This window comes from Zootoca vivipara, chromosome 2 (genome assembly GCF_965207765.1).
Source record: "Zootoca vivipara chromosome 2, rZooViv2.hap1.1, whole genome shotgun sequence".
Lineage (NCBI taxonomy): Eukaryota > Metazoa > Chordata > Lepidosauria > Squamata > Lacertidae > Zootoca > Zootoca vivipara.
This window is the reverse complement of record NC_142584.1, coordinates 29,960,602-29,983,944: the sequence shown is the minus strand read 5'-3', so window position 1 is coordinate 29,983,944 and position 23,343 is coordinate 29,960,602. Positions and strand designations below refer to the sequence as shown.

At 45.6% G+C, this 23,343-nt stretch overlaps 1 protein-coding gene across 10 annotated transcripts in view; it reads left to right on the top strand.

The window, feature by feature from the left end:
- The first annotated feature begins 323 nt into the window (after positions 1 to 323).
- The window catches only part of CACNA1G (calcium voltage-gated channel subunit alpha1 G), a 323,342-nt gene continuing 300,322 nt past the window's right edge, over positions 324 to 23,343 (top strand). For all 10 annotated transcript variants that reach the window (XM_035104356.3, XM_035104361.3, XM_035104358.3 and 7 more), the window contains exon 1: positions 324 to 1,409. In XM_035104356.3, the coding sequence (XP_034960247.3) occupies positions 1,156 to 1,409 (254 nt within the window). In that variant the 5' untranslated portion in view covers positions 324 to 1,155. The remainder of the gene's footprint in view (positions 1,410 to 23,343) is intronic.

The window sequence follows — 23,343 nt, the reverse complement described above, 5'->3', positions numbered from 1 at the left end:
TCCGTGCCTGTTCAGCTCAGGGGCCAATCCGAGGGGGGCTTTGCCCCACCCGCGCGCCCCATTGGCTCTCCACGCCCCATGAAGGCACTTGAGGAAGCGGGGAGGGGGTACCTAGCGGCGCTCCGCTAACTGTGGCTGCTTCCAGCTGTGGTTCTCGCCCGGGCTGTATCTTTTCTTATGGCTGCCTCCCGCGGCCAATGAGGAGGGTCTGAAGGGGGCTCCGGATTGGCTGGCGCCGCGGCTCCGGGGCGGAGCTCCGGCTTGAAGTTGGAGTGAGGGATCCAGCTGTGAGGTGCTCGGAGCGCCCAGCTTTTTCGCTCGCTTCTCCCGTCCGGCAGAGGCAGCGGCAAGGAGGAGCATCCCTCCTCACCGTCCTTCCTGCGGCTCCGGCTCCGCGTGCGCTTCATCTGCTCTCCCCCCCCACCTCGTGTCACCCCTCCCCACCCTCTCTAGTAACCCCCGCAGGGCAGGAGGAGCCCAACCTACAGGAGAGGCTCCTGGACACCCCCATCCTCGCTCTCTGGATCCCTTCCAAACCCTTAGGATACCCCCCTCAGTCCCCGGCACGACGAGGATGCTGAGGCTGGAGGGGTAGGAGCAGAGTCTCCCCATTCAGCCGGACCTGAAAGAGGCGCTCCCCGCAGCAGTCTTCGTCGTCTTCTCCTCTTTCCCGCTCGCCCGGCAATGCGCCCCGGAGTTGGAGCGCGGAGGAGCGCGGTGGACCATCGGGGCACCGGCTCCTAGCCTCCTCGCCGCTAATCGGGGACTCCCTCCTTTCCCCAACCCTCCTTCCCCGGCTGTCTCAGGATCTTGGGGGAGAAAGAAGGCGCCAAAAGTGACGAGAAGCTCCCGTGCCGGCTGCGGTCTGGATCCCGATGGGGAGAGCGGGGTTTACGCAGCCGCCCAAGCGGGAGGGGAGAAGGCTCCCTTGCCGCTTCTGAAGCCCCTTCCTTTCCCGACCCAACCCCGCTGCCACCCCACATCGCGAACCTCCCTATGGCCAGCGATTCCTCCCCACCAGCCCCATGGCCGGCACATCATCCTAACGCCTAGGGAGCTCCTGCCCTCTCCTCTCACGCTCCGGGCATCTCTCCTCCGGGGGCGCATCTTCTTTCCTTCGGTCAGCTCGTCGGACCCGGGTCTGGGGGCCGGAGAATGGACGAGGATGGACCGCGAGCAGCCGAGGAGCAGGACCCGGAGGAGGACAGCGCCTCCAAGACCTTCGTCCGCCTTAACGATCTCTCTGGAGGTGGAGGTCGCTCGGACCCCGGGGACAAGGAGAGGGACCCGGGCAGCGGGGACTCGGACGGCGATGCGCTCCCTTACCCGGCCCTCGCGCCGATCGTCTTCTTCTATTTGAGCCAGCACAGCCGACCCAGGAGCTGGTGCCTCAGGATCGTGTGCAACCCATATCCTTTTTCCACCCCCACCCCACCCCACCCCCAAGGGGGCAGGTGGCCGCCGGCGCGGCCAAGGTAAGCCCGGGCAGCCGCCCTCCCCTCCGCAGCTTGAAGGTAAGCGAAGTTTCCTCTCCTCGCTCGTCCCAGCAGTCCAAGAAGTTGCGTCTTCCCGGGGGGAGTGGGGGGCTGCCGCCGCTGCCATAAAGACCTCTGGACCACCAGCCTGCAAGCTAGTCCATTTGTTGCAAAAAGCTTTTTGGGGGGGGGGGTTAGGCAAAATGCAACGCAAATAATTGAGGGAGGAGAAAGCTGTTTATTCCCAGAGGAGGCAGTCTGTCGCATGCAAGGCGCCTTACCTTTTAAAAAAAGAAAAAAGAAAAGAAATATTATGATGATTTCCAAACTTTTGAAGCTTTTCCTACAGGGCAGGGAAGAAGTGGTGTGTGGTGTTTTCTTATGTGCGTGTGCGTTGGTGGAGATCTCCCCGTCTCTGTGTCTCTCTGCTACGTCTGTCTCCAATTCATGACTTGGAAGTTTTTCCAGAATCTGTTGAAGGGGTTTCTCAATGTTTCCTGCCCTACTAGGCAGGGATTTCTCTGGGGCTGAAGTCATAACATGGAATTCCAGAAAAGTACTAGAAAATGGAAACAATATGTAACTCTCAATGGAGAGAAGAACTATGGGAAGGGAACAAGAGCAGGTCTCGCGCGCGCTCTCCCTCCGAGACGGATTTGCTCTGATTCCCTCTTCTCTCTCTCTCTCTCTCTCTCTCTCTCTCTCTCTCTCTCTCTCTCTCTCTCTCTCTCTCTCTCTCTCTCTCTCTCTCTCTCTCTCTCTCTCTCTCTCTCTCTCTCTCTCTCTCTCTCTCTCTCTCTCCCCCTCTCTCTCTCCCCCCGCAAGCTTTCCGTCTCATCTTTTAGCTGAGGAGATGAGAGCCGGAATAAAACTTAACATGGATAATCCTACGGTAGATTGCTCTGCTACAAAAACTCAACATCTAAAAAAGGTCCGTCTCCCCAGGAGGAAAACTGGGCGGACAGTTGCTACGATAGCATGATCAACTCGGAGGGTACAGTTGTAAGAAAAGTTTGAAGGGTGGGGGACCTAATCTTAAGGAACCCGCCCCCCCTTTCCGTTCTTTCTGTGCATTTCCGATCCAAAGAACTATGATTTCAAAGGACAACACACACAAGTGCCCCCACCCACGAGAAACAAAACTCAGGGAAGTCACTGGGCATGTATGAATGCAATCCATCTATTTATTTATAGACACAATCTACCTCCCACCCTCACCTCAGACCCAGACATAACAATGTGTCCTGAGCTTCTGGCCTCACATTTATTAAGCAAAAGTTAGCATTTCCCAGACGCTTCCCCCCCCCACTCCCCAACCCGCACCCCCACCTTCTCTCTTGAACTGTGGATGGATGCAGAGGAGATATAAATAAATAAAGCTTTTAATAATTTCCCTCGCCTTCAACAACTAGGCAATTTTAGCGGGGAGATATGAAGAATGTTTCTTTTTAAAAGTCTCTGTGTGAGAGAATTAGACTGTAAAGGGAGTTCAAGGAAGGCAGCGACTGCTCCATCTACTGCAGTGACAAGAGAATGTGGGGTTCTCCCCCCCCTTTTAAAATATAATTATAGCATTTGCATGACAGAGAGAGAGAGAGTGAGAGTGTCTTTCTGGCAAAGACATACACAAAGCTGCCCTAGCAGAAGCTCCTTTCACACCCATCCTATTTATTACAGTATATGATTTAGTTACAGTTTAAAGCATGCACACCATAATTTATAGCAGGCTTTTAAACAGGGAGTGCAGCCTGAAATTCAGCGTTGGATCTTATGTACACAAGAAGGGGCTGGGGGGAACTAACCACAAATGGGAAGGAAGGGGAAAGCTGCATATGATGGGTTGAATCTGACTGAGATGTAAACTTGAATCTCAGAATCTGACTGAGATGTAAACTTAAGTGGTTTAGGCACAATCCAAGGGGCTGTTTGCTGTGTGTGCCACTGACATGAAGTTCCCATTCATTCCAAAGGGGAGACTTTTCAGTGGGTGGTGGTGGCCCATGGTGGCAACCGCCTCACTGCACCTTGCTTGCTGGTTCAAATACAACACTGAACCAGCAGTGGGAGCAAATTCCTAAATCTGATTCAGAAATCAGGAAGCCTGACAATACTGTAGCTGGTCCATTCTGTTATTGGTTAAAAGTAGTGAGGATCCTTCCATGGGAATGGCCTGTGGGATTTCCCCCCCCCCTCTATCCCCTTCCTCACTGACTTCTGCTTGTACACTTACGGATTACACAAGGCCAGTCTATACAGATGAATGACCTGGAGGGGCTGGAATCCTACAGGGAATGCTGAATAGCCAGCTGCCAGGAATTTCACCCCAAAAAGAAAACGAGCCTCATCCAAACTACGAACTGAAATCAGTTTGAAACAGCTTTAATTATCAGGATTTGTCCGAAAGAACCTGGAAAGCTGATTATATAATTTTATTAGAGACTTTTAATCCCACCGTAGTACAGTTCTCGGGGTTCCTTGGTAGAAAGCCAACCAGCAGGCAGGTATACTGATATTTAAGTGCAGCAAGCAGCAGCAGCAGCAGCATCTAAGCCATATTGTGTTGTGCATTGGTGGAAGCCATGAGAGTTAAGCAACTTTGGAATATGGGGTACGTTTGTCATGTAGGCAGATCGGGTGCAACTGGTCAGGTGTGTGTGTGTGCGTGCACGCAGAGCCACTGAGACTGAGCAGAATTTGAGAAGCAGCTACCCTGAAACACATTTCTGTCAGCAAGCCCTGCTGGATTTAGTCATGTGTACATACATTAAGAGTGGAGGCCTCATGAACCTTGAGAGACTGGGTGGTGTTTTCTCCCCACCCCCTGCCCCAGCCAATTTGGACAGACCCGGGTTTAGTGAAGACGCATTGAAATTGCTAGTGCCAAAGTAAAAACCTTTTTGTAGTCTTTGTATGTGCTTAACTGTAGTTGGGGGGGGGAGCGCTTCCCTCATAAACAGAATTCTTTATTAGAAAGAATGTCTTTTGATCGCTCTCAGACTTTGTGAATATGTCTGCTCTAGACGTTTTCTTCACATTAGATGTGAAGTTCAAATATGTAGTTACCTGAGCATCTGAACGAAAGCACCTTAGAACCACTGGGGGGGGCACTATCCTTTAGGACAAAACAAACAAGATGGGAAGTTAAGGAAGGCCATGTTGGGCCAGCCCAGTGGTTTCTCTAAGTTCAGTAACTGGATGTCCAGAAAGTTAATAAATGAGACAAAACAGTGATATTCACCGGTCCTTGCTGGTCCCCAGAATCCATCACATATGGGGATGGGTTGTGCTTCTAGTTATTGTGATGGCTTTCGTTCTAACATTCAAGGCGACAGACATCAGAATGAGTCTGGGGTGGCTTAACCACCTTTTGAAGGATACTGTAAGACCTAATTGCCCCCACTGATAATTAGTAGCAATTGAAAGAGATGCCCTGCATCCCCCCCCACCAAAAGAGGGATATTTTGATGTAGTTGGCTAAGACTATCACAATACTTGAGGCATTGAATTCTCAAAGTTTAATATGCGTTTGTTGAAGGACTTATCTCTGCTACCTACCTGTTTCATTGATCCCAGCTCTTCTTCTCTATTCGCATGTGTTGTAATCCTTATTTTGTTCCTCTGAATTCCGTCTCCCTCCTATGCTGAACAGTTAGAGTAGACAGTAAATAACCAAGCTGCTCTCTTTTTAGGCAGTTATTTATGAGTAATGATCTTTCCCCAAATCCTCTTTGTTTTATTTCATGACTTCAGACAGTATCTCAGAAATATGCAGGGTATTTCTGTATCACATATGCTTTATTTCTTCTCATGGTAATTTCAGCAGCAGGAATGGTTAAATCCCAAATCTCATGGTCTTGTGCAGGTCTGGAATCTTAAGGTTTGGATCTTGGAGATCATGGTACAGCTGTGGATTAAATTGCATGTGCTGGGGGGGGGGGTGTCAGTCAGTGTGCTTTAGCCTGTTTGTTAAGTGGGTATAATAATAACCTTCTTCGTGAGTTCTTGTGAAGCTGGATGAATCGAGGAATGATGAAATAGCTCAGTTGGTAGAGCATGATACTTTGAATCTCAGGGTCATGGGTTCAAGCCACATTGGGCAAAAGGTTTACTGCACAGCCACCTGAAACCTCCAGATAACAAGGAAAGAGATGGGGGAAACTGCAGCTAAGTGCAGTGTGGAGACAAGGATGTGGTCCACAATAATGCCAGTCTTCAACCTTGGCAGCCCAGTCCCTAAGAACTAAAAGGTCACCAGACTGATTTCAATGGAACATACACCCAAATAAAGCTGTGGTCCCATAGCATGCTTAATTGATTAGGGTCAGGACAGAACATGTTCAGGATTACACCCTCTAGATCTGTTTTCAAACTGGCTTAGTACACTGCATCACCTTCTCTTGGTTCTCCTCTCCCCCCCACCCCACCTTATTTGCTCAGTTCAGAATAGATGCTTTTTGTAACCAGACATTTAGAAACAAGTCAACAAACCAAAACAGGTTACATTTTTGTCCTTGGGAAATGCATGTTATTTAAAAAGCCTCCCACTGGGCACCTGCAGGCACTGGTTCAAAGAGAGGCAGGCACTAATCATGGGCTGGAAAGCCAAAAAAAATTCCACTAGGTGCTTGTTTCTCAGTAATGAACAAGAGAGGAAAGCGAAGAAGGGAACCGCAAGACCAGGCTGGGTTAGCAAGAGATGTGCAGTGACCCCCTTATCTGTAGCAAAGCAAAAGTTGTTTGTGGCACATCACCGATGAGAAGAAAAATGAGTTTTAATGTGTGGGGTTTCTTGCCCTGTAGTGAGAAAGAGAACTGTTCTTTTCTCCTCAGAGTATCGATCAGGACTTGCTGAAAGATTTAAATAAACCTCATGAAACCAGCTGGCATCCCCCTTTCCTTTTGGAAGTATTTGACTACTCCTTTCCCTTTTAATTAATGATTGCTGCTGGGAGTTGGAAAAGTGCCTGTTTATGGTTTTTCCTCCCTCTCCTCATTAGTGTACTTGTTAAAAAAAAAAGTGACTTAGTACAACAGCAATATTTAAGGTTCATGTCAAATAAATAATTTCATCCAGCTTGGATCAGAACAGTCCCAAGTCTCCCAGTGCCGCCAGCTGTTCAGAAGAAAGGGAAGGGACCATTTTTTAGAGGACATCTGGTTGATATTCCCACCGATTCTCAATAGCAGGTAGACAAAAACTAGCTTTAAGGGGTGGTGGGGTAGCACTCTAAGCAGAATAGGTGGGGGAAGCATTTTCTCAGACTGTTGCTAAAGGTAAAGGTAAAGGGACCCCTGACCATTAGGTCTAGTCGTGACCGACTCTGGGGTTGCGCGCTGGTCTCGCATTATTGGCCGAGGGAGCTGGCGTATAGCTTCCACGTCATGTGGCCAGCATGACAAACCCGCTTCTGGCAAACCAGAGCAGCACATGGAAGCGCCGTTTACCTTCCCGCTGTAGCGGTTCCTATTTATCTACTTGCACTTTGACGTGCTTTCGAACTGCTAGGTTGGCAGGAACTGGGACCAAGCAACGGGAGCTCACCCCGTCACAGGGATTCGAACCGCCGACCTTCTGATCAGCAAGCCCTAGGCTCAGTGGTTTAACCCACAGCGCCACCTGGGTCCCTCTTTTGCTAAAAGGAAAGTACAAAAAAAGGTTTTAAAAACTAGAAGGTCATGGGCAGGAGTGGAGAAGGAGAGAGGCGAGTTTTGTTCGCCTTTTAGGATGAACATAACTTATTCACATGAACTAATGCACAAACTGAAATGCCACCATCCTCCTTAGCATCAAATACCAATAAGGCACTGCAAAATCATTGAAACAGCAGGCTCACCCTGAAAAAAGTTTAAACAACTCAATAGGCTGGTTGGCGTGAATAAGTGTCCAAGAGATCCCTAACGGTTCATCGCAAGGATGCCTGCCAAATCTCTCTGCTGGGAGGATTTCCCACAGCATGGGACAAGCAATACTAAACGCCCAACTTCCAGTTGAAGCCAGTTGGGCTTCTGAAACATGGGGAGCAACAGCCTTCCTCCAGGTGATCTCAGTGACTGAGCTGGGATATAAAGGCTCGGAGTTCAGACCTAGGTTTGAGAGATCCCCTTGGCATATGGCCTTTATAGAAGCAGAGAGAAGGCAGTGCAACCATGCTCCTTCTGCTCCATCTCTCAGCAGCTTTTGCTACCATTGACCATGGGATTCTCCTGGACTGTTTCTGCAGGATGGAGAGTGGTGGTACTGTGGTTCCATTCCTACCTGCAAGGCTGTATCCAGAGAGTAGCATTTGGTGCGTGTCCTTTGGCCTCCTATGATACGGGGTGGCACAAGGCATTGTTTTGTCCCCCATACTTTTCAACATCTACATGAAGCCATTGAGAATGGTCATTAGGAGGCTTGGAGCAAGGTGTCCTCAGTATGCTGATGATACCCAACTCTGTTTCTCCATTACAACTGAGTCAAGAGAGGCTGTGCAAGCTCTGGACCAGTGCTTGGGTACAGTGCTGGACTGGATGATGGTCAACACACTGAACTTGAATCTTTGAAAGATGGAGGCCTTATGGATGGCTAGTTCTTGTATCCAGGAGAGAGGTCAACTATCTGAAGGAGCAGGAGTGCAGTCCGGGGTACTCCACGATCCATTTATGTCACTAGAGGCCCACGTGATCTCTGTAGCAAAGTGTTGTGGGTTTTTTTTAAAACCAGGTCCAGAATGGTATACCAGCTGTGGCAGCTCCTGGGGCGTGACAACCCAGCCACAGTGCATTGGCAACTTCAAGGTTTGATTGTTTGTCAAGTGTTTAATGTGGAGCTTCCCTGGTACCTGGTTCAAAAGCTTCAGTCAGTGTAGAAGGCAGCAGCCAGTCAGCTCACAGGAGCAGATGGCTGGGTACATGTTACTCCACCGCTGGGAAAGTTGCACTGCTGGGAAAGTTGCCAATTTGCTACCAGTTCAGGTTCAAGGTACGTGTGTTAATCCACAAAGCACTAAGCAGCTTGGGACCAAAGTACATTAGGGACTGGCTGATTGTTTGTGCATCTTCTTTATCCACGAGGTCCTCTGATGGAGCATGTCTGGCGGTTCCCCACACTCTGAAGTTTGGTTGGTCCCCACTATGGGTCCCCACTTTAGCGTGGCAGGGTCTGCCCTGTGGAACTCCCTTCCAATAGAGCATCAGCAGAAACCCCTCCCTCCCTTCAGTCATCTTTTGAAAACTTTTTTCTAAAAAATTAGGCAGCCCATCACAAACTGATTTTCCCTCTTTTAACTAGTCAGTATTTATAGATAAATTTATGCTTTTAATTATGTTTGCATGGGTTTTTGTTGTTGTCGTTTCATCCTTATATGTTGTACTCTGCCCTGCTATATTTTAATGGAAGTGCAGATTATAAAGTCGTAAATAAAATTGATACAATGTTAGGTAAAATGCACATGCAAACGCATACAAAATTTTCTGCAGACTTAAAACAAACAAACAAACCACAAACTGATAGGCATATGTGGGAGAACTAAATTTAAGATTGGAAACTGAAACTTTCAGTTCAGTTGGTTAGAGCATGGTGCTGATAGCACCAAAGTTGCAGGTTTGAACTCCATATGGGGCAGCTGCATATTCCTGCTTTGCAGGGGGTAGAACTACTACTACTAGTAGTACCTCTCCTATCTGACTAGGTCTCCCCAGCCACTCTGGGCAGCTTCCAGCATATACACGAACATAATAAAACACCAAACATTAAAAACTCTGCAGGGCTGTCTTCAGATGTCTTTTTAAAGGCTGTATAGTTACTTATCTCCTCCCTTGATGGGAGGGCATTCCTCTTGTCAATCTAGATGATCCTCAAGGTCCTTTCCAATTCTGTGATCTTATGATCCTAAGAGAGCCTATGATTCTAAGGGGTGGTGCTACTGAGCCTAGGGCTTGCTGATCGGAAGGTCGGCAGTTCGAATCCCCGCGACGGGTGAGCTCCCGTTGCTCGGTCCCAGCTTCTGCCAATCTAGCAATTCGAAAGCACGTCAAAGTGTAAAATAGATAAATAGGTACCACTCCAGCGGGAAGGTAAACAGCGTTTCCATGCACTGCTCTGGTTTCACCAGAAGCGGCTTAGTCATGCTGGCCACATGACCCGGAAAATAATTTAAGCCCTGATTGGAAGACAACTATTTTGCAAAGTTCAGAATGTTGGGTCCTTGGGATCTTGCGTAATGGCATCTGTTTCCTTCCTATTTACCTTTTCCCTCCTTCCCTCCCACTCCTGTTGCCCTTTATTAATTCAATTAATTTACTTGCTGTATTTGTCAGACAAGGACAGATTGCGGAAACATGCAGTTTCCCAATTTGGCAGGGTCTACTTACCAGTGTGGGCTTTGTCATATGGCAATATAAATGATAAACTTTGCCGTTTGCTTGGGGTGCCTGAGTGTTCTGCCAGTCCTGTTTCAGTGCCCTTGGCTTCCTCTCTGCGTCCCCAAGCTAAGGAGAGGCTTTGAAATAAACCAAACTTCTTCTTGGCTCGAGCAACCTAAGATTGCCCACATTGGTGATGGGAAGACTCTTCCAAAAGGTCTCTACAAAGCTGTTTGCTATTTGGGTTGCCCTTGATACTGTGAGTGATGAGGGCACCAGGGGAAGGGAAGGGAAGAAAATAATAGATTGGTTTTGATGCAACATACTTCATATTTGGCTGCCTAGAATAAAATAGCCATCAGGGACAAAAAGAATAACCTTATGGCAGCCCTTCCTGGTGGAATCTCTTGGAAGTCAAAACATCTCCTCATTTGAATTTCTGTGCTGTGTGACCTAGAAAATGGGAATGGGAATTTTTGTCTACAATTTCACATTTTACTAGAGATAAAGGCTGATATATGAAGATTTACATACCCAATCTTGGCTTGTAGGATCCTATAGGGGTGGGTGGATCTGACTGTCTTTGTTTCTCTCAGTTTTCTTATTTTTCCAATCTTAAGTTGAATTCGCCTCATTTCCACATCACTTTGTGTGTGGGATTTTGTTTTGTTTTTTAAGAGTCCTCAACGTTTTACTGCAAATTTCTCCTAATATGCACATTTTTGTGAAGCATCCCCCCCCAATCTAACACATTTTTATATGTTATTTCACAATTCTATGCACATGTTACCCAGTTTTTGTATTTTCCTATGCATTGCTTGGCTGGAGGAAGGCGCTGCAAACTTTGGATAACTGCAAGTTTCGAAAGAGGGCTGTGCTTTGGTTCACATATTATTTCTGAATGTGCAAATTAGGTGAAGTGCAAACTGAATTGAATCCCTCCCCTGTCCCAAGTGTCACTATCAGTGAGGTGCAGGTCAGGAAAATCTAGTTTGAAAGTGCAATCCCAGTTTTGTAGCTGCATTCCTGTAGAGCAGGCATCCCCAAACTGTGGCCCTCCAGATGTTTTGGCCTACAACTCCCATGATCCCTAGCTAACAGGACCAGTGGTCGGGGAGGATGGGAATTGTAGTCCAAAACATCTGGAGGGCCAAAGTTTGGGGGTGCCTGCTATAGAGGGCCCACAATTCTAATTCATTCAGGTTGAACCATTTAGTTAAGGTAAAAGCAGGACTATTGTACGCAAAGCATGATGCTGAGAGCTGGTTGTGTGATACTGCTTTTTGAAGCTTACCTTGCATTTGTTTTGCCTCCCCTCCCCAACCCCTACCTGCACACAAACCACAATGCCAGTCAGGTGGTGGAGCTGTTTTGTGAATTATATTGTAACAAGGGGAAACTATTTGAGTAGCACTTGTGGTTCTTACGGGCAACTGTAATCTCCAGTAATTTCAATAATGGGTTGTTCAGTATTTTCCATTTTTCTTGCTGCTTGATGAATGATGCAGTCACTGTTGCAAAGCTAAGGGGATATATATATATATATATATATATATATATATATATATATATATATATTGTAGATCAGTAAATTTGGAGTCGTAGTGGTTGCAGAGAAAAGGCTCAAAGCATGATGGCAGTGTATGCTAAATGCTCAAAAATCAGAAGTGAGAAAGTGACTTCCTGTGGGCAGGGGGTGTCCTTACCCACCCCTTAAGGGAACGATGAATATAACACTGATTTATAGCCCTCCAGGGAGCTTTTTATACTCTGAGTTCTGGGATTTGTCAATGCATTTTCTAAATAAAAAGATATCACTTGTTGACAGACATCTAACAGTGTATGGATAGAACCTCAGGATTGCATGTGAATTTCTGGTTTGAAAATCAATGTGATGTTAACATTGAAATTGTAAGATCCTAAGTTTCCATTTAAAAAACAACAACTGCACTAGTTATAGATTGTGTGGCAGCTACCCAAGTCTCCTTATTAACTAGTTGCACTATAAGTCCACAAGGCATTTTCATGACCCTGTTGTAGCTTTGTGTAACCATTATGTGAAAAGAGCACACTAGTTCTTCTGAGTTGCTGACCATTCAAAGTTGTTCTTTCAAGTTGCTTGAATGCTTGTGTATTGTGCTGCATAATAGTTTCTATTGACAGTCTTTAGTAAATAGAGATGTTTCTCCACAGATGATACGAGGAATTCTGGTGCTTGAGGCAACCCCCCCCAAAAAAAAACCCAAAATGGTGCCGTTCCTACCATGATGGGAAGGAAATGAAATATTAAAATAAAGTTGCCATCCCTCAATGATACCTCAACACCTCACCCAGTCTATTGGTAGAGATTCAGCCTTGTATTGTTAAGAAAGTATTACGTGGTAACGTGCTAACTATCCGTAACTCTTGCCAAAGCCATTACAAACAAATAGCATTAGCACCTTGCAGGACTGAGGCCTTTGGCTAAACTTGGAAAGAGATAGCGCTCTGGCGTCCAATTGTGCAACAGCCAGATTTAGAACGGTGGAGCCCAGCCAGTTTTGTTTTTAATGTTTAAGTTTAAATTGCTTTGAAAAAAGCAGAATGGGAGCTCTGGACTCGTTCCCTACAGCTGAAATATCATGGCTGACCTTGCATGGGTCAAACAGCCGAGGTGTAAAACATTGACTTCCTCAACTCTGTCCCAGTGGCTGACCCGACACTTGGGCTTCCCTTTTATCATAAGACGTAGTCTGCTTCTGTAGGTTGACGCACGAGGGACTGATACTCAGTTATAGAAGTACGTGCCAGAGCACACTGTGGAAGAAGATAACAGCCACTGGCTTGCTTATGTCCCTAGCTTGTTTTCTGAGTAAGCAACAGTATTGCTAGCGCTAGAGCTGTGATTATTTATTCTGCTGAAATCCGTAGGGAAATTCATTGCTGTGGATTCCCATAGCGACACCTGATGATCTGACTTTGAGCAAACTTTTCAGTGTTCGCAGAGCGCAATCTCATCTCAAAGGCTGCATCCCCCAAATATCACAGCAATCTCAAAATATCCCTGGAAGATTCCATTGGCACATTTTTTTTTTCCATTGGCCCAAATGCTTGTAAACCAGAGCACCCCAAATGCATCTGTTTCTCCAAGCCCTGGCAAATGCCGCATTTCTAAATAAGAGTGGCGAAGCCCAGCACAAGCTAGTTCCCTTTGTTCGATGCATGATGAGCTAATACAAAACGAGCTCGTATGAAAATGCATGGTTTCTTGCTGATCATCATGATGCTGGGTTGGAAGAGTATAGTCATCCTGCAACACAAATAGCCTTAAGACTGTGTTGTGCTGAGGTACATTATGATGCCCCACAGCCTCCTTGTGTTAGCGCAGATGTAAATAACTTCATGTTCAAATAGCTGAACGCTCCAGTGGCAGGTTTCTCAAAATGTCAGATTCAAATTCCTAAAGACAGAAGAGTTTCCTGCCAGGTAAAAATAAATGCCTTTCAGCAGCATAGAATAGTAGCTTGGACATCTCACACAGCGGGTAAAACATCACAGATGATAACTAACCATGTAGGGGTAATCAAAATGGGGGCGGAGGGAAGCAGTGATTGATAGATGATGATGATGATGATAATAATAATAATAATAATAATAATAATATATTTATACCCCGCCCATCTGGCCGGGTTCCCCCAGCCACTCTGGGCGGCTTCCAACAAAACATTAAAATACAGAAATCAAACATTAAAAGCTTCCCTAAACAGGGCTGCCTTGAGATGCCTTCTAAAGATCTGGTAATTGTTGTTCTCTTTGACCTCTGGTGGGAGGGCATTCCACAGGATGGGTGCCACTACCCGAGAAGGCCCTCTGCCTGGTTCCCTGTAACTTGGATTCTCGTAGCGAGGGAACCGCCAGAAGACCCTCGGCGCTGGACCTCAGTGTCCGGGCAGAACGATGGGGGTGGAGACGCTCCTTCAGGTATACTGGACCTGAAGATGTCATCTTAGCTTTGGCAAAACAAAAATAACTTCTGGAATATTCAACATTGGGGAATATTTAGTATTAGCAACACAATTTTTAAAAACTCTAAACAGCCCCCCACCCAAAAAGAAGGTTACATCTTTGTCATAATTAGCAGCTTTAGATTTTTTTTAAAAAAAAGTTGTATAGTACTATATGTTATATGTGCTGCTTTTTTTAAATAAAAACACTTAATTTAAAAAAAACTTGGAAGAAAACCTTAGGAGTTGAAGTACTGAGAACCAGATTAACAAACGAAGAGTTATGAAACCTGAAGACATAAGAAATTGATATACGGTAGCTCTAGTTAGTGATGGCATTGCAGAAATCATCCATGCATCTTTTGTAAAAGCTTTCACATACCTGTAAAAGCCAAGCTGAGCAGGTATCTGCTGCTTAGGAATACCACTGCTTCTTGCGGTGTCCTTTGGCCATTGCACGGAAAGCACAAGCTATTATTCCTAGAATTGTGTAACTTTTGCCTACTACAAGACGGGGAGGTTGGCATTTCATACCTAGAAAGCAGTGTGGCATAGCTGCCTAGACTTTGACAGCAAGACTCAGAAAACCCATGTTTATAATACTCAGACATGAAAATTACTGAATGACCTTGGGCCAAGTGTAATAAATACATAAATAATAGCTAGGCTTCCTTCCCTTTTATTGACAAAAGGCTCCCTCCTGGCTTTAAGTACACGCCAGACAGAATTCTAACAGCTAAAGCACCCCGTCTCTATTCATGTCCTGTCCCCCCAAATAAAACATTTTAAACAAAAATCCCATAGTTTTCTTATTGCCTCCTTCCTATCAGCCCTAATTTCATTGAGACTTTGTCAGCTACTTGGAAGGAAATCGGCCTTCACTCCTCAGCTGAATGCAACTTCTGCAGGCAATGAATGCAACTTCTGCCCCAATTAACATCCATCTTAGTTTTCACCCTGAATGTATATGAACAGAGCACCTGCTTAATGCTAAGGTGGTGCTACACAGAGGACACCCTTTATTTTGAAGAGCAGTCCGATGACAGTCCTCTCTTCGAAAGTGCCCTTCATTTGAGAGCTGTCCAGCCTAGTTTTGGAATACAGATAAAGAGCCATAAGAAGGGGGAGCAGGAGTCTTGAAGTTGCCCATCAGCAGATATTGGCAGCTGATCAGGAGGCTAGGCTGGCCCACAACTCACCTGATGCTTCCCCACTATGGTGAGAAGCAAAGTTTTTCTTTGACCTCAGAGCAACCAATAACAAATCTAGGAACTGGGGAATCTGTATATAAGTCTAATGTGGCATTGCAGAAATCGGTGGTGTTGCTCCGCATGCAAGTTTAGAATTCGGATGATAAATACGCTGCATAGATAGTTCTTGTGCGGGTAGACAGCGACAGTGACCAGACTGATATTTTTTGCTTCAAATGCAGGGAGAGGGACAAATATTGAGTAAAAAGATTGATTTAATTAATGAGGTGGCAGAGAAGATTAAATGTTCTTGCTGAACATTTGATGAGGAGTGGGGGGAAATAAATATTGCCTTCCCTCCCCACTGAGTCATCTCCCCAAAACACAACAAAAGGCTGTGAGCTCCTTGAGGCACCGAGACCCAGGCCAGAATTCTGTTCTGTTTGTTAAGTGTTGTTGGCAATTGTAGCTCTGTGACGGGTAAACTGCAGTGCCTAGAATTCTTTGTGGAAGATAATGCGCTTAGAATGTGATTTAAAAGTAAAGTGCGTGTGCAGCCCTATTTTCCTTTTCCTTATTTGACTCTGCACAAGTGCTGTGTTTGATGATAGTGCAATAATAGTTATAGAAATGGGGGGGGACAAAAATCACCACTTACTTATACAGCTGTCAATGGACAGTAATTATTGGCTTCCATTGAATTCAAACAGGGTGTAAACTAAATCTAAATGTCACTTATACACCGGTGTGTGTATATATCCCTCCATTTAAAGACATCGGTGTTCAATGATTACCTCACTTACCTGACAGGAGAGGAAGAGAGCTCTGCCTTGTGTGTCATTTGTGCCTATGTGTAAATTTTTCAAGGACAGAGATGTTCATTAATTTCCCCCTTCTGGGCTGTTGTGTGTCACATCTGGAAGTTTGTGTAGGAGTTTATCCAAGCACTGCAGCCCAGTTACAGCTTTTTCTCATTTAAAAATCATAGGCTGGCATTTCAAATTGAGGGCTGGGGAGAGAAGGGGAGGTGGGGAGAGTTATCTGCCAAATGTGAGGCTGGAGGAGAATTTTAAATGATTTCCAGAAGTTCCTCTCTCTCTCTCTCTCTCTCTCTCTCTCTCTCTCTCTCTCTCTCTCTCTCTCTCTCTCTCTCTCTCTCTCTCTCTTCTGTGTGTGTGTGTTTGGAAACTGTACATATGAATGTCTAAATGAAATCAAATCTTTTGTCACCTTTGTGGATTTCTCTATTAGCTTCACTTTTTATGAGTGGGTACCAGGATGTAGTGACACGCGAAAAAAAGTGTGTGAAGCGCTGGGAGGTTCATTTGGAGACTGAGACTCCTGGAAGAAGAGGAGGGACTTGTGCCATTGTAAGATACTCCAACTCTGTGACAGTCAAATTGGGCTCTTCCCTCTTGCAGGAAATCCGGAACAAGGATTCCTACAAGATGTGTGTCTGAAGACAGTCTCCGAGGCCTGTTTTTAATTTGTTAAGGGAGAAAGGAATTTCTGGAGTTGTTACTTCAGAGTAGGTTTGCCACCTCTCAGGATGGGGTGGGTGCGTGGGTAGGAACAGCTGGCATTCACTTGTGCATGCGAATACTTTTAAATATTTGTAGTTTTAAAAAAGAACTCAACCGCAGCACTGGGCAATGAAGGAGCGGGGTGAAAATAGGTGTACTTGTGTGTGTTTTTTATTATAAATGAACAACACGGTTTTTTTTAAAAAGCAACAACATCACAAACAAAACAAGTCAGACTGGTTGAAAACTTGCCAGCTTGTAAGCTTTCCCCAGATGCCAAACCACTTATTATTGTCATCACTGCTTAAAGGAATGTTACCACATAGAATGTGCCTCAGTGTAGCAGTCTGAAGTGGGCCTCATTTTACAGTCTGGCTCAGCAAGCTTGATTTAAAGGAGTCTGGAGAAGGCCCCAATTCAAAGCAATCTACAATAGACTCCTAATTTGCTGTTTTGGAGTGGGATCTGCTTTAAAGTGCTCTGAGCTTTATTCTCAGGCGTTTGTTTGTCTGAATGTCTGTTTGTTAGAGATGTCTGATTTGATGTGATATTACACCCACCCCCATCATATGGCAGATAAAAGGTTGTATTCATGGATTTTATGTTCCAGTGTCCTTCCATTCATCCAAAACTCTTTGATCCAGCCCAGGACCCAAGTCTTAGAGGTGGTGGTGGAAGGAACAGAACAGAACACTTTCCTGGAGCCCAGAGATTCATTTTGTGTGTGTGTGTGTGCGCGCGCGCACTGTGGGAGTGTTTTTATTTATATAATGGTCTATTTCTAAAAATGTTTGCAGCTGTGTTGATCCATTAGAAGAAGAAATATCAAAACATAGCAAGATTAATACCTGTATTGGGACCAAAAGTTACAAATAGTCGGCAAGCTTTGTAGGGTGGATGTTGCGTTAGATAAAAATAGACAACAGTTCTGCAAAGTGAAAATAAAAAAAAAGTGTTTTTGATGCATGCATGTTTGGGGGGAATGTTAAAAAAACAACCAACCTTCATTGTGGGCAAGGGGAATTTTTTTGAAAATGTTATTTCGGAATTAGAGTTAAACTCATGACATTATATGTATAGGGCCATGGTATGTGTGTGGAAAGGTGTGTGTGTGTGTGTGTAAGGTTGTGTGTGTGTGTAAGGTTGTGTGTGCTGTACCTTTATCTTCCCCTTCCCCCGTCAGAAAAATGTTTGGGATCTAGTGGAGGCTTCTGTGAGCGGAAAGGAGGGAGGTAATTTTTGCTGACTCCCACCCCCATCATCAACCTCAAAATCTGGAGGGACCCTCTGTAAGAGCATGGGAGGCTGTGTGACAAACAGGAGAATAATGTACCCCCCACCCCATCTTTTTATGAAAGCCTCTGCAGGAACAAAGAGCCTCCTGTTAACCGAAGGACAACATTACACAGCTCCATGTTTTAAAACACTGTGATTTTCTAAATAGAAAAAAAAGATATTACAGATACATTTAAGTAGTAAAAAGTGATCTTAATTGTCTTTGTGTATGTATAATACCACACAGTATATTGGGGGGGGGGCATTGTGCATGTTTAGCTTCTAGAGTCTACAATATTCAGAATTTCAAAACTCACTATGTAGTGGAAAAGTTGTCAAGTCAAGAAAGCTGATATTCTTCCACCAGCAAGAAAGATAAGCGTTGGGCGATGTGTTTCCAAAATGACGAATTTAATTAACTCCACGAGGAGATGTGGTAATGGCCACTGGCTTGGTTGACTTTAAAAAGCGATAGGACCAATTCCCTGAGGATATGACTATCATTCCATCTATTAGCAATGTTTGGGGATTAGTGCCAACCTCTGTATAGCTAAAAATGGCAGAGTCGTGAACAAAATAGCACTATCAGTCAGCTTTGTGGAATCCTAACATCTACAAAAAGGGGCAAAAAAGGAGAGAGAACCTTCTCCCAAAACAATCCAATGAAGGCTGAGCATGGTCAGTGACCACAAAATGAAAAACATTAGTTCCAGCTTTTTGAAGTTGCTCATAGTGAGAAATTAGATCTGAGGAAAGCTGCACATTTTTAGGCTATTTTGTGTCCACAAAGCTGGGGCAAAGTGGCATGGGGAGATATTTGTAGAGGAGACACAGCAGAGGAGGGGTGCTTAACCCTTCCATGAGCCGCCACTCCCCCCCCCCCCGGCAACTCTCTTCCCCAGCTAGAATGTTTCTGATGGAAAGACCACAGGCTTAGAGGCCCAAAGCAGAGTACAGTGGTGGAGGATGTGGCCTCCTGCCCCCCCATAAAGTATCCTCTTCCCTGCTGCTATTTTGCCCCAGAAGAGGTGGCCAGGTTTTCCAGCTGTGCAATGGTGGCCAAACACATACAAATTCTGGCCCAGTTTATTGATTTACAAAAGTGCTAGCCTGTATCTTAATAAAACATTTCCTAGGCAAGGAAAAACAAAATCATTAAAGCAATGAAAGCCCCTGGCGGATGAAGATCTTGGCAGCTAAGCCCAAACTACTGAGATTGTGTCCTTGCTTTGGGTGAGTCTGTTTCCTAGGCTCTCCTTTTCAAGTGACTCTTATAACTGCTCCCTGCACAATTCTCTGTTTATGGAGGAGTTGGTCAACTTGACACAACTGCTCTGCTTTGCAGAGTCCGCTTCTGTTGTGCGATGCCTTGGATCCACCACCGCAGTTTCTGCAAGGAAGAATCTTTATCAAGCCATTCATCCCAGTGCAATTTGGACTATGCAAAGAGAGTGTGTGTCACTCCTACAAACGATATAATTACAGGCTACAGCTTCCCCTGCATAGAGAGAACTTTGATGGTGGCATTCGGCTTGCCGTCAAGGAAGATAAGAATCCCAACACATTGCAATACACTACAATACACCATTTGCCGCCCCTGCAACTTATTGTGGTATTTGTTTGTATCACATACAATAGCACTTGGAGGCTTCAATCGAGATCAGGCTCGCATTGTCCAAAGGTGCTGTGGAAACAGACGTTCTGGGTGGAGGCCGGGAAATTATTTTAAAACTTCGTTCCTTGGTGTTCCATAATGGGCCTTGTCTGCATTCACCTCAGCCCTTTCTATATTTAATGAAAAAAAAGGCTTGAGGCAAAAATGTGGAATTTTGTCCGGGAGAGCAATGAAGCTTGTATCCAAAGTAATGCTACATCACTTATTTGGTTAATGCAAGGTTTTCTGCTTGCTCGTTGGAATTTCCACCCCTTTTCTCACTGTCCCTTAAATTTGTTTTGGGGTTTCCCCCCAGTGCTCCATAGCAGGATTGGGAATGGTGCTGGGCGCACAGAGAGGGGGAAGTGTGTGTGTGGGGGTATGCTATACTGTGCTAATGGAGCAAGGATATCACTGTTCAGCCCGGAAACTGAGGTTCAGCTCTGGTGGTTCCCTCAGTGTGAGAAGTGAATCTATAGGGAGCCAGGCAGAGGGCCTTCTTGGTAGCGGCACCCTCCCTGTGGAACGCCCTCCCATCAGATGTCAAGGAGATAAATAACTACAGTGGTACCTCTGGTTATGAACTTAATTCGTTCCGGAGGTCCGTTCTTAACCTGAAAGCATTCTTAACCTGAGGTACCACTTTAGCTAATGGGGCCTCCCGCTGCCGCCGCGCCACCGCCACACGATTTCTGTTCTCATCCTGAGGTAAAGTTCTTAACCCGAGGTACAGTACTACTTCCGGGTTAGTGAAGTCTGTAACCCAAAGTGTTTGTAACCCAAGGTGTTTGTAACCTGAGGTACCACTGTATACAACTTGCAGAAGACACCTGAAGGCTGTGTTAGGAAGTTTTTAATGTTTGATGTTTTATTATGTTTTTAAACTGCCTAAAGTGGCTGAGGCAACCCATCTAGATGGGCAGGGTATAAATAAAATAATAATAATAATAATAATAATAATAATAATAATAATCCTGAAGCTTTTTGTATGTGAGGCCATCCTCTATGATTAGCGAGTATGGTCTTCGGCTACAGAATCTCTGTCTTCGGCTACAGATTTTAATTTTCTTTAAAATTGCATCCAGGGGTAGCGAACCTGGATGTTGTTGAACTACAACTCCCATCATCCCTGGCTGCTGGCCATGTTGCCCAGGGTTGATGGGAGATGGAGTCCATCAACACCAGGAGGGCCACAGATTCCCCAGCCCTGCTCTAACCAATCCCCCCCCACAAGTATGCTGTGACTTTGTGTGTTGCTGTTTTGTTAACAGAGGCTACTGTGGCTGCAATCAGAGCGAGCGGCATGGACACTTAGGCAGGCAGGTGTATCAGTGTATATTCTCAAGTGGTTGCTAGACCGTTTTGTGCCACAGAGTAGCCTTATTGCGTAGATTGGAGATGTCTTTTACCAGCGATTTGCTTCCAATAACCCAAAGCAATCCCAGACAGCAGCCAACAGAGCTCAGGGGCGTCAATCCAGAGAAAACCCGACTTGTCTTTGCTCTGATTGAGTGCTAGAGAATGGTTTTCTCCAGGCGGGTGTTGCTGGGAGGAGTGGGGCAAGAGGAAGTGTGGATTAAGCCCGGGGGGGGGACTTAGTTTGCACTGGAATTTACAAAGAGCAAATTATTCCAATATAGATATATGCAACTCAGCAGTTCTACCTTAAATACAGGAAGGAGAAGTCCTAGTGAGGTTAATAAATACTCTACCACAGGTATATGTATCATTGAATCAATGCCTACTTGGTCAGGCAGGCAGGGGTACAATTCAATTAATATCTGATTTCTGACTTCTTCTAAAACCTGCTTTTTGACTTACCTTGCGTTGGAAGAACACGATATAAATCTGGCAATGTGGATTTGGTATCATGTTCTTTCCAGATTATTGAGGGATCTACTCTGGACATTTATCATGAACTCTAGGATCACATTTCCAGTTATAACTAACCAAGTTTACCATCTGATAAAACAATTAAGATGGTTTTCATCTGGATACCTGGGTGTGCTCTACAAATGCAGAAGTGTTTTGCATGTATAACGAACCATTTCTTTTATAAGGCTTACTCCCCCCCCCTTCAGCTCCCCCCAACAAACAAACAAACAAACACCCTAGTCTGCTTGGTTCACTTTTGAAGAATAATATAAAGCGGCATGGAATCCCTGTCCTATAGGTTATTGGTTTAAAACTAATGGCCCACCACAGCTGCAATTCTGCATACTTGGTGGGGGGGGGAGTCTTGTTGAACTCAGCGAGGCTTAAGTCTGAATAAATATGCATGAAATCTGACTGCAGAGATAGAGCTGCCCTATAAGCTTATGCTGATTTCATACAAGGAGCCTTACTTGGGGCGTGGGGATAGGAAAGGAAGCAGAAAGGCAGCTCACTCTAGAACAGGGAATGGGGAGCCTGTGGCCCCCAGATGTTACTGAACCAGCTGCTGGGAGTTGAGTGCAGCAACATTTGGAGGACCAAAGGTTTCCCATCCCTGTTCTTAGAAGCTGGTGGAAGTAGGGACAGGGAATTTGCCCAGCCATTGGGTGGATTCACTTTAAAAGAGCTGCTTGCCGGTCCTTTTTGAGGGGTTGCTTCTGAAAGAGGAAAGGATGCTCAGAAACGAGAATTTTTTGTTGCTGTTTGCAGAGCCCAGGCCTGGGGCTGGCCAGTGCCAGCTGGAGGTCTTTTTGTCTGCCTGCAGGAGAGTTTATGGAAGGTTTGCTCACTCTCCTGGAAGTAATGCAACTTCTCTGTTAAAGGCAACAGAAGCCCTGCAGGGTATCGCAGTAAGTGAGGTACTTGACCCAGCACTCTGCTTGATGCACTGAGGGTGAAAAATGCGTATTGCATTGGCTCCACTGGGCTTTGCTAAGCTAGATGCCATAGAGTTTGCTAGAGTGTCGAGGAGGGGAGCAGAGTTCACAAATACCCCTTCTGTGTCTATGTTCATGGCAGCTTGTCTGTTTTTTTCTTTTCCATCTCTCCCAAATGCACAATACGCATCCTGCTACTTCTTGCATTAAACCTCCACTGAGTGCTAGTAAACGGGAAGTTTGGCTGCAAAAGGCGAGGAAGCAAAATAGGAGTTAACCTCCCATTCTTTGCAAAGATGCAACAGGCTTTCTGCCAACGCTGCCTGGCTCCGCTTGCATTAACTTGTGGCGCATGATGGCCTTCCCAGATGAACGGTTTATAGCACAATAAATGTGCAGTTGTCATTCATTTGCTGAGGGGATTCCAAAGGTCTTTCCTAAAGGCAATGTTCCTGCCCCGAGGATACTTTTTTTTAAACAACAACGACCACACAATCCAGCTGCTATGTGGAAAGCTAGTAGGGAGATGGGGAACCTTTGGCCTTCCAAGTGCTTTAGGGTTCCCATCGGCCTCAGCCAACATGACTGTGCAAGCCAATGCAATTCTGGGCTGCATCAATAGGAGTATAGCATCTAGATCAGGCATGTCAAACCTGCGGCCCTCCAGATGTTTTGGACTACAATTCCCATCTTCCCCAACCACTGGTCCTTCTAGCTAGGGATCATGGGAGTTGTAGGCCAAAACATCTGGAGGGCCGCAGGTTTGACATGCCTGATCTAGATCAAGGGAAGTAATAATACCACTGTATTCTGCTCTGGTCAGACCTCACCTGGAGTACTGTGCCCAGTTCTGGGTACCACAGTTCAAGAAGGATACTGACAAGCTGGAACGTGTCCAGAGGAGGGCAACCAAAATGGTCAAAGGCCTGGAAACAATGCCTTATGAGGAATGGCTTAGGGAGCTGGGTATGTTTAGCGTGGAGAAGAGAAGGTTAAGGGGTGATATGATAGCCATGTTCAAATATATTAAAGGATGCCATATAGAGGAGGGAGAAAGGTTGTTTTCTGCTTCTCCGGAGAAGCGGACACG